This window comes from Hyperoodon ampullatus (genome assembly GCF_949752795.1).
Source record: "Hyperoodon ampullatus genome assembly, chromosome: 9".
Classification (NCBI taxonomy): domain Eukaryota; kingdom Metazoa; phylum Chordata; class Mammalia; order Artiodactyla; family Ziphiidae; genus Hyperoodon; species Hyperoodon ampullatus.
Genome location: NC_136922.1, coordinates 40,421,198 through 40,433,325, shown reverse-complemented (window position 1 = coordinate 40,433,325; position 12,128 = coordinate 40,421,198). Strand labels below are relative to the sequence as shown.

Below are 12,128 nucleotides of genomic sequence, written 5' to 3'. Positions count from 1 at the left end.
ATTTAACTACCACCTGCACATCTGGTGCATTTTTCTGGGACTTGTCTGTACCGTTTGTTTAATTCATGGTATAAGCACTTCACATTAGAGGACGTGTCCCCTTCAGTGCTTCAAACAGTTCGAAGGCACAGAGCTGGCACTGAACATTTGTTTTAAAAAAATGATGCAGCACAACTACATACTGCAAAACCCTACAGTTGTGGGTTTTTTTTTGCATTATCAAGATTTGTGTGAATTTGGAGAGGGGAAAAAAATCAAACACATACTTTAGAAATGCCCATAACACAAAATTACATTTTGGAAAGCATTCTAAGAAATATGAGGCTTCAAACTGTAAGAAAAAGGACAAAGTCAAATTACCTATTAGTGTAAGAGAAGAAAGAATAAATCTGTTTTAGTGATTTTTTTCAAGTCATTTTCTAGGTCCTGGAAAAGAGATTTCAATCTCTAAGGAAAAAAAACTTTTGACAAATTAATATTTAATTAAGCTGAGAAGGCAACAAAAGAAACTTTAAAATATAGACAAAATTTATAAATTCTAATAGATTTTGTTTCTTCCAAAAGAACAAGGTAAAAACAATGATGTTTGAAGGAAAAAAGAGTATGAATAAGTTTGACCTACCAAAAAAATTTTCAAATTATATGACATTCACTTGAGGAAAGAAACAATTTTAAAAGCAAAGGATACTGTAATTTTATTATTATAGTTGACAACTATTCATTTAGGAAAAGATTGTTAATATCATGTGTGTATGAGTGGAATGCTAAAACACAGTCTTTCAGTGTTCCCTATTGTCTATATATCTGACCTGGTGGCGAGGCCTGAAATGTTCATTTTCCAATACATGTACCTTATTAAACACAGAGATGATTTTGTTAAAATTGATAAATCAAAATCCACATGACCTGTTTGATATAATCAGAATTCTCTAGCTTTAGTATATATTATATAATACATTTCTACATATACCCAATGATACAAATATATAGGACATCTTTACAAGATCCTTCATAAAGTATTATTATTATCTCCAGGTAACAATAAGAAAAAATTGAGTTTGTATGAGGATAAGTAAACTTAATTATGCATTTTGAGAAAGATAATTATTTTAACAACTAATATATTTAAGTATCATTTAAGGAAAAGATGATAATTTTCATAATATTATTATATATAACATATGAACAAAGAGACCTGACAACATAATAGTTAATATTTATTTTTTTTACTTAATTATGTATCAGTCTCTGCCCTAAGTGTTTTCTCAATTGCAATTCATTTAAATCTCACAATGATCTTATGTGGGTTACACTATTGTTATTTGCATCTTACAAATAAGGAAAAATAAGAGGAGGCGTAACTTGCTTAATAGTACACAGTAAGTAGTAGAGCCAAGGTCTGACCCTAGGCAGTTTAGCTCCAGGGATCATTCCTTATAATCTACTTACAGAAGTTGTCTATAATAGTTCTTCGTATATTTTAGAAAACAGTCCATTATCAGATGTGTATTTTGCAAAAACTTTCTCCCATCTGGCTTATCTTCTCACCCTCTTGACACTGTCTTTCACAGAGCAGAAGTTTTTAATTTTAATGAAGTCCAGCTTATCAATTTTTTCATGGATCATGCCTTTGTTGTTGTACCTGAAAAGTCATCTCAACACCCAAAATCTTACAGATTTACTCCTATGTTACCTTCAAAGAGTTTTATAGTTTTGTTTGCTATTTAGGTCTGTGGTCCATTTTGAGTTAACTTTTGTGAAGGGCTGTTAGGTCTGTATTCAGAATCATTTTTTTACATGTAGATGTCCAGTTGTTCCAGCACTATTTTTTTAAAAGACTCTGCTTCATTGCATTGCCTTTGCTCTTTTGTTGAAGGTCAGTTGACCATAATTATGTGGATCTATCTGGGGGTCTCTAATCTGTTCCACTGATCTATTTGTCTTTCTTTTGTCAGTACCACACTCTCTTGACCACTATAGCTTCATAATAAGTCTTGAAGTAGGGTAGTGTCAGTCTTCCAACTTTGTTCTTTGTCAATATTTTGTTGGCTATTCTTTTCTTCTCCTTCAATATTCTGTATTGGCTAGTCTTTTGCCTCTCCATATAAACTTTAGAATCAATTTGTCAATATCCACAAAGTAACTTGCTAAGATTTTGATTGGGAATAAATTGAATATATGGACCAAGTTGGAAAGAATTGACATCTTGAGAATATTGAGTCTTCCAATATTCTGGCTTCAAAATCTACGTTTTTCTACCACTATACTTGTTGCTTCTCCAATGGCTTTCAATAATAGTTGATGTCTACTTATTAGTATCAATATTAATACTATTACTAGCATCACCATTTCAGGAATAGGAGGGGTTTTTTAAATAGATCTTTATTGGAGTATAATTACTTCACAATACTGTGTTAGTTTCTATTGCACAACCAACCGAATCAGCCACGTGCATACACATGTCCCCATATCCCCTGCCTCTTGAGCCTCCCTCCCATCCTCCCTCTCCTACCCTTCTAGGTCATCGCAAAGCACCGAGCCGATCTCCCTGTGCTATGCTGCTGCTTCCCACCAGCCAACTATTTTACATTCGGTAGTGTGTATATGTCGATGCTACTCTCACTTCGCCCCAGCTTCACCCTCCCATCCCATGTCCTCAAGTCCAATTTCTATGTCTATCAGTATATTCCTGCCCTGCAACTAGGTTCATCAGTACCAATTTCTTTTTTTTAGATTCCACATATATGTTTTAGCACACAGTATTTGTTTTTTTCTTTCTGACTTACTTCACTCTGTATGACAGACTCTAGGTCCATCCACCTCACTACAAATTTAGTTTCTTTTTATGGCTGAGTAATATTCCATTGTATATATGTGCCACATCTTATTTATCCATTTATCTGTTGATGGACATTTAGGTTGCTTCCATGTCCTAGCTATTGTAAATACTGCTGCAATCAACATTGTGGTACATGTCTCTTTTTGAATTATCGTTTTCTCAGGGCATATGCCCAGCAGTGCGATTGCTGGGTCATATGGTAGTTCTATTTTTAGTTTTATAAGGAACCTCCAGACTGTTTTGCATAGTGGTTGTATCAATTTACATTCCCACCAACAGTGCAGTAGGGTTAACTTTTCACCACACCCTTTCTAGCATTTATTGTTTCTCTCTCTCTCTCTCTCTCTCTCTCTCTCTATATATATATATATATATATATATTTTTTTTTTTTTTTTTTTTTTTTTTTGCGGTTTGCGGGCCTCTCACTGCTGCGGCCTCTCCTGTTGCAGGGCACAGGCTCCGGACGTGCAGGCCCAGCGGCCATGGCTCACGGGCCCAGCTGCTCCGCGGCATGTGGGATCTTCCCGGACCGGGGCACGAACCCGTGTCCCCTGCATCGGCAGGCGGACTCTCAACCACCGTGCCACCAGGGAAGCCCTCTATATTTTTTGATAATGGCCATTCTGATTGGGGTGAGGTGATACCTCATTGTAGCTTTGATTTGCATTGCTCTAATAATGAGTGATGTTGAGCAGCTTTTCCTGTGCCTCTTGGCCATCTGTATGTCTTCCTTGGTGAAATGTCTATTTAGGTCTTCTGCCCATTTTTTAACTGGATTGTTTGTTTTTTTGATATTGAGCTCCATGAGCTGTTTGTATATTTAGGAGATTATCCTTTGTCTGTATTTTCATTTGAAACTATTTTCTCCCATTCTGAGGGTTGTCTTTTTGTCTTGTTTATGGTTTCCTTTGCTGTGCAAAAGCTTTTAACTTTAATTAAGTCCCATTTGTATATTTTTGTTTTTATTTCCATTACTCTAGGAGGCGGGTCAAAAAAGATCTTGCTATGGTTTATGTCAAAGAGTGTTTTTCCTGTGTTTTCCTTTAAGAGTTTTATAGTCTGGTCTTACATTTAAGTCTTTAATCCATCTGGAGTTTATTTTTGTGTATGGTGTTAGGTTGTGTTCTAATTTCTTTCTTTTACATGTAGCTGTCCAGTTTTCCCAGCACCACTTATTGAAGAGGCTATCTTTTCTCCATTGTATGTTCTTGCCTCCTTTGTCATAAATTAGGTGCCCATGGGTACATGGGTTTATCTCTGGGCATTCTATCTTGTACCATTGATCTATATTTCTGTTTTTGTGCCAGTACCATACTCTCTTGATTACTGTAGCTTTGTGGTAATAGTTTGAAGTCGTGGAGGATGATTCCTCCAACTCTGTTTTTCTTTCTCAAGATTGCTTTGGCTATTCGGGGTCTTTTGTGTTTCCATACAAATTGTAAAATGTTTTGTTCTAGTTCAGTGATAAATGCCATTGGTAGTTTGATAGGGATTGCAATGAATCTGTAGATTGCTTTGGGTAGTATAGTCATTTTCACAATGTTGATTCTTCCAATCCAAGAACATGGTATATTTCTCCATCTGTTTATGTCATCATTGACTTCTTTCATCAGTGTTTTATAGTTTTGTAAGGACAAGTCTTTTGCCTCCTTAGGCAAGTTTATTCCTAGGTATTTTATTCTTTTCATTGCAATGGTAAATGGGAGTGTTTCTTTAATTTCTCTTTCTAATTTTTCCGTGTTGGTGTATAGGAATGCCAGAGATTTCTGTGTATTAATTTTGTAACCTGCAACTTTACCAAATTCATTGATTAGTTCCAATAGTTTTCTGGTGGCATCTTTAGGATTTTCTATGTATAGTATCATGTCATCGGCAAACAGTGACAGTTTTACTTCTTCTTTTCCAATTTGTACTCCTTTTATTTCTTTTTCTACTCTGATTGCTGTGGCTAGGACTTCCAAAACTATGTTGAATATGAGTGGTGAGAGTGGACATCCTTGTCTTGTTCCTGATGTTAGTGGAAGTGCTTTTAGTTTTTCACCATTGAGTATGATGCTTGCTGTGTGTTTCTCATATACAGCCTTTATTATGTTGAGGTAGGTTCCCTCTATGCCCATTTTCTGGAGAGTTTTTATCATAAGTGGGTGTTGAATTTTGTCAAAAGCTTTTTCTGCACCTATTGAGATGATCATATGGTTTTTATTCCTTAATTTGGTAATGTGGTGTATCACATTGATTGATTTGTATAAATTGAAGAATTCTTGCATCCCTGGGATAAATCCCATTTGATCATGGTGTATGATCCTTTTAATGTGCTGTTGGATTCCGTTTCCTAGTATTTTGTTCAGGATTTTTGCATCTATGTTCATCAGTGATATTGGTCTATAATTTTCTTTTTTTGTGATATATTTTCCTGGTTTTGGTATCAGGGTGAAGGTGGCTTCGCAGAATGAATTTGGGAGTGTTTCTCCCTCTGCAATTTTTGGAAGAGTTAGAGAGGGATGGGTGTTAGCTCTTCTCTAAATGATAGAATTCACATCTGATGCCATCATCCTGGACTTTTGCTTGTTGGAAGATTTTTAATTATGCTTTCACTTTCATTACCTGTGATAGGTCTGTTTATATTTTCTAATTCTTCCTGGTTCAGTCTTGGAAAATTGTAACTTTCCAAGAATCTGTCCATTTCTTCGTGGTTGTCCATTTTATTGGCATATAGTTGTTTGTAGTACTCTTATAATCTTTTGTATTTCTGCAGTGTCAGTTGTGATTGCTCCTTTTTCATTTCTAATTTTATTGATTTGCATCCTCTCCCATTTTTTTCTTGATGAATATGGCTAAGGGTTTATCAATTTTGTTTAACTTCTCAAAGAACAAACTTTTAGTTTTATTAATCTTTGCTATTGTTTTCTTCATTTCCATTTCATTTATTTCTGCTCTGATCTTTATTATTTCTTTCCTTCTTCTGACTTTGGGTTTTCTTTGTTCTTATTTCTCTAGTTGTTTTAGGTGTAGGGTTAGATAGTTTATTTCAGATTTTTCTTGGTTTTTGAGGTGAGATTGAATTGCTATAAACTTCCCTCTTAGAACTGTTTTTGCTGCATCCCATAGGTTTTGGGTCACCGTGTTTTCATTGTTATTTGTTTCTACGTATCTTTTTATTTCTTCTTTGATTTCTTCAGTGTTCTCTTGGTTATTTAATAGTGCACTGTTTAGCCTCCATGTATTTGTGTTTTTTACAGTTTTTTTCCTGTAATTGATTTCCAATCTCATAGCATTGTGGTCAGAAAAGATGCTTGATATGATTTCAATTTTCTTAAATTTTCCAAGGCTTGATTTGTTACCCAAGATGTGATCTATCCTGGAGAATGTTCCATGTGCACTTGAGAAGAAAGTGTATTCTGTCACTTTCAGGTGGAATGTTCTATAAATATCAATTAGATCTATCTGGTCTATTGTGCCATTTAAAGCTTGTGTTTCCTTATTTATCTTCTGCTTGGATAATCTGTCCATTGGTGTAAGTGGGGTGTTAAAGTTCCCTACTATTATTGTGTTACTGTCGATTTCTCCTTTCATGATTGTTAGCATTTGCCTTATGTATTGAAGTGCTCCTATGTTGGGTGCATAAACATTTATAATTGTTATAGCTTCTTCTTGGATTGGTCCTTTGATCATTATGTAGTGTCCTTCCTTATCTCTTGTAACAGTTTTTATTTTCAAGTCTATTTTATCTGATATGAGAATTGCTACTCCAGCTACCTTTTGATTTCCATTGGCATGGAATATCTTTTTCCATCCCTTCACTTTCAATCTGCATGTGTCCTTAGGTCTCAAGTGGGTCTCTTGTAGACAGCATATATATGGGTCTTATTTTTGTATCCATTTAGCCAGTCTGTGTCTTTTGGTTGGGGCATTTAATCCATTTACATTCAACATTATTATCAATATGTATGTTCCTATTACCATTTTCTTAATTGTTTTTGGTTTGGTTTTGTGCGTCTTTTTCTTCTGTTGTGTTTCCCGCTTAGGGAAGTTTCTTTAGCATTTGTTGTAAAGCTGGTTTGGTGGTGCTGAATTCTCTTAGCTTTTGCTTTCCTGAAAAACTTTTGACTTTTCCATCGAATTTGAATGAGATCCTTGCTGGGTAATCTTGGTTGTAGGTTTTTCTCTTTCATCACTTTAAGTATATCCTGCCACTCCCTTCTGGCCTGCAGAGTTTCCACTGAAAAATCAGCAGATACCCGATGGGGACTCCTTTGTATGTTATTTTTTGTTTTTCCCTCCCTGTTTTTAATTTTTTTTCTTTGAATTTAATTTTTGTTTGTTTGATTAATATGTGTCTTGGTGTGTTTTTCCTAGGGTTTATCCTGTATGGGACTCTCTGTGCTTCCTAGACTTGGGTGACTATTTCTTTTCCCATGTTAGGGAAGCTTTCCATGATAATCTCTTCAAATATTTTCTCAGACCCTTTCTTTTTCTCTTCTTCTTCTGGGACCCCTGTAATTCAAATGTTGGTGTGTTTAGTGTTGTCCCAGAGGTCACTGAGATTGTATTCAATTCTTTTCAGTCTATTTTTCTTTATTCTGTTCCTCAGCAGTTATTTCCTCCCTTTTGTCTTCCAGCTCACTTATTCATTCTTCTGCCTCAGTTATTCTGTTATTGATTCCTTCTAGTGTATTTTTCATTTCAGTTATTATGTTGTTCATCTCTGTTTGTTTGTTCTTTAGTTCTTCTAGATCTTTGTTAAACATTTCTTGTATTTTCTTAACCCATGCCTCCATTCTATTTCTGAGATTCTGGATCATCTTCACTATCATTACTCTGAATTATTTTTCAGGTAGATTGCCTATTTCCTCTTCATTTATTTGGTCTTGTAGGTTTTTACCTTGTTCCTTCATCTGTGACATATTTTTTTGCCATCTAATTTTTTCTTTTTTTTTAATGAATGGTATTGTGTTCCTGTCTTACTGGTTGTTTGGCCTGAGGCTTCCAACACTGGGGATTGTAGGCTATTGGGTAGAGCTGGGTCTTGGTACTGAGGTGAGGAATGCCGTGAGACCTCACTCCAATGAATATTCCCTGGGGTCTGAAGGAATATGAGTTTTTAATATAATTCCATTTGGTTTTTATATAACCACTTTGAGAAAGGTTAATCAGCATATTCAGAAGTTTGGAAATTTAAGAACTAATGCCAATGCGAAGGACAAAGTTTCTTTTGTGAATTTTAAGAATTCACTCCAAAATCATCTTTGCACTTCCCCTATCATTATTGTAGTTAATTTTTAATGTCTTTTACCCATAATAAAATGAACAACTGGTGTTCAGATATGTTATTATCCAAGCTACCTCTGATGCCTAATATAGGGTTCATATAAGATAGATGGTCATTAAATATTTGTTGTAAAAGTTAAGGCATGAATGAGTGGATGCATGAATGAAAAGATTATAATTATAGAAAGAAGTCTCTAAGTTAGTTAATGATTCTTGCTGGAATTTTCACTTAGAGTATTTTCCTAGTACTTCACCATGCTTAGTCTCTTTTATTGTAGATTTTAATATTATGACACTAAATTCAGTCACAATTACACCTGTTTAATAAGTGAAAGAGGATAGATTCCACTTGATTTGGCCTTCTGTGGTCTAAAATGGCTTTGCTCATAGATCTCACTTGCTAATGCATCATATGCCTTTAGTAACAGAAACTTTTTCAAATTCTCCTTTTGAGCAAAAATATTTGGCACAAACGAGACAAATTTGTATGGAAACACAAAAAACCCTGAACAGCCAAAACAATATTAAGAAAGAAGAACAAAGCTGGAGGTATCACACACCATGATTTCAAACTACACTACAAAGGTACAGTCATCTAAACAGTATGGTACTGGCACATAAAGAGATACACAGATCAATGGAAGAGAATAGAGATCCCAGAAATGAACCCACACTTATATGGGCAATTGGTCTACAACAAAGGAGGCAAGATTATACAATGGGGAAAAGATAGCCTTTTCAATAGATGGTGCTGGGAAAAATGGACAGCTATATGCAGAAGAATCAAACTGAACTACTCTCACACACCATGCACAAAAATAAATTCCAAATGGATTAAAGACTTAAATGTAAGACCTGAAACCATAAAAATTCTAGAAAACATAGGCAATACTGTCTTTGACATCAGTCTTAGAAAAAAATTTTTTTGAATGTGTCTCCTCAGTCAAGGGAAACAAAAACAAAAATAAATAAATGGGACTACACCAAACTAAAAAGCTTTTGCACAGCAGAAGAAACTATCAACAAAATGAAAAGGCCACCAATGAATGGAAGAGATATTTACAAATGATATATTTGATGAGGTGTTAATATCCAAAATATACAAAGAACTCATAGAAACTCAACATCAAAAAAACAAGCAACCTGATTTTAAAATTGGCAGAATATTGTAATAAACATTTTCCAGAGAAGACATATAGATGTTCAACAGGGACATGAAAAGATGTTCAGCATCAGTAATCCTTAGGAAAATGCAAATCAAAACCACAATGAGATATCATCTCATACCAGTCAGAATGCCTATTATCAAAAATACAACAAATAAGGAGTATTATCTAAGATGTGAAAAAAGAGGAACCCTTGTGCACGGTTGGTGGGAATGTAAATTGGTACAGACAATATGGAAAACAACATGGAGATTCCTCAAAAAATTAAAAATAAAACTACCATACAATCCAGCAATTCGACACCTGGGTACTTATCCCAAGAAAACAAAAACAGTACTTAGAAAAGATATATGCATCCCTATGTTCATTGCAACATAATTTACAATAGCCAAGAAATGGAAGAAACTTAAACACCCATCATAGATGAATGGATAAAGAAGAGGTGGTGTATGTATGTGTGTATATATATATATATATATATATATATAATGGAATATTACTCAGCCATAAAAAAGAATGAAATCTTGCAATTTGTGACAACATGGATGGACCTAGAGGGGTATTATGTTAAGTGAAATAAGTCAGACAGAGAAAGGCAAATACTGTATTATTTCACTTATATGAGAAATCTAAAAAAACAAATAAACAAACATAACAAAACAGAAACAGAGTTATAGATACAGAGAACAAACAGGTAGTTGAGAGGGGATGGGGGTGGTGGGGAGGAAAGAATTAGGTGAAGGAGATTAAGAGGTACAAAATTCCAGATTCAAATAAATGAGCCATGGGTATGAAATGTACAGTGTGGGGAATATAGTCTATAACTATGTTATATATTTGCACAGTGAAATATCATTTTTTTCCAACTAGCTTTCCATCACAAGTCAAAAGTCTTTGAACTTATGAGTAAGCTTCATAGCCTGAAAGTGGTGAGTGTTTTTCCAGAAGGTTTTCAGATTTTTTTAATGCCTGCATTTACTGGACTTGGTTCAAAATTTTCTAATGGGAAGCATACTTTAAATAGCCTTGATTCCATGTTTTTAATATATTATTTTACTTTATTGCTATTCCCTGAGAGCACTTACAATCAACATATTTTTTAAAGTTTTATATTTGGTAATATTCTGTTGGTTCTTTGTTTCCTGTTATAATGGGCTTTCAAATATTAAGCAAATTTGCAGATTTTCCAAACAAACACATCTGTACAGGACAGTGTGATATTAGAAGGTTCCTGAAATTAAGTAATACAATGTAAATGCTTTCTGCATTACCCACTTGCTGCCTAGAAAGTGAGGAAAATTGCCAATGGGTTTATTTTAGGGAGAAAACTACTATTTTGAAATAAAATACCAAGTTTACCACATCAACCCTATTTTATTCTTAATCATGTTCAATTTGGGAGTATCCTCTTACATTTATATATAAGGAAATGATGTAAGAAGCTGACCTATTATTTTCAAAGACAAAGGTTATCACACACAAAATAAATAACTTTTTCTAGTTTATCTGTTCACTCCAAATTTTTTAATGAATTAACATTTTTTATAGTTTCATTAAATGTACATGTTTAAAGTGCTTAACAAAATAATGCCATGTTTAAAGTTTAACTGCCTTAAGCATAACGCTGTCCATGCTACTCCTATTTCCTTCATCCTTGCTTGGGAAGGATATTTGGTCACACATACTCCTACACACATAGCTCAGTTATTCACCCTGATCTCAGAGCTCTTCTTTCCATCTCCCATTTATTTTTTATTATTATTCCAGGTTTCTTCTTCTTCCTTCCTTCCTCCCCACCCACTCAACCCAACTACCCACTGAAATCCTGAGTTCTGCTCTTCAGTAGTTTTTCCAAATTAGCACTTTCCTCCGTTTCCCTTCAGCAATATTTTGCATGCTTAATTCCTCCTTAGAGACCACTTGTTCATCTTAGCTCTACAATCATTCTCCGATTTCTGCTTATCCCACGAGAGATTTAGAAAGCTCCACGCTCTTCCATTTTCCATTCCATAACAAAACATTTCTTTGGAAGGTGTGGCCAAGAATCCCCAAAAGCAAGTTCAGTGAACCAGTACCGTAAGAAGGCTTTGTAGCAGATGAGAAATTTTGCAAAGCTGTGGTCACACTAAAGTTCATTATGGCTAATGTCTAGCTGATTGCATTTTCATTTGTAAATATGGCAATACTGCCAAGAACATGAATCAGGCTTACATATGACAGCAGGTTACCTAGGATTCCATGCTGTTACAAAGCTCTCTTGAAAGACCCTTGATAATTGGGGTGTGAAGTGATGCTACAGTCAGCACTTTCTAAATGGTTTTAAAAATAAATTAGATACAAGAGGTGTGAAAAATGTACCTCTATAATCTCACTTTTTTTCAACAATGACTTCAGATTGTTTCCATTTAAATTACAAAATGAACTTTCATTATTAATCTTTAGATGCTGTAAAATAAACTAAGTTATTCATTTAGTCACTTGTTCAATAAATATTTACTGAATACCAACTATGTGGCAAACACAGTTCAACATAAGCTGAGTATCAAAAAAGTCTTGGTTTGCAACTTACCATGAGCCATACGATGAAACCAGTAGTAACCAAAGTCAACTCCCAAGAAAGTTAAATACCAAGTCCATGGAGAATCCCAAGGCAAACTGATGAGCCTGTAGTTCTCCCAGATATAAATGTAACTGGTCAGTTCAATGCTCCTGAAAAACAAACTGGAAAGATAAAATGTATAAGTAATGATTATACTATATTTTAGATGTAAAATTATGCTAAAACATTTTAGATAATATTTAAAAATTAATATGTTCATACATAAAAATAAAATCCTTTCCCCCTTCTCTTGGT

The 12,128-nt window shown here is 34.4% G+C and overlaps 1 protein-coding gene across 1 annotated transcript in view; it reads right to left on the bottom strand.

Moving 5' to 3' along the window:
- The window catches only part of AGMO (alkylglycerol monooxygenase), a gene marked incomplete at both ends in the record, with an annotated part of 343,447 nt that overhangs the window by 319,299 nt on the left and 12,020 nt on the right, over positions 1–12,128 (bottom strand). The window contains one exon of the mRNA XM_079711695.1: positions 11,844–11,995. Within this exon, the coding sequence (XP_079567821.1) occupies positions 11,844–11,995 (152 nt within the window). The remainder of the gene's footprint in view (positions 1–11,843; positions 11,996–12,128) is intronic.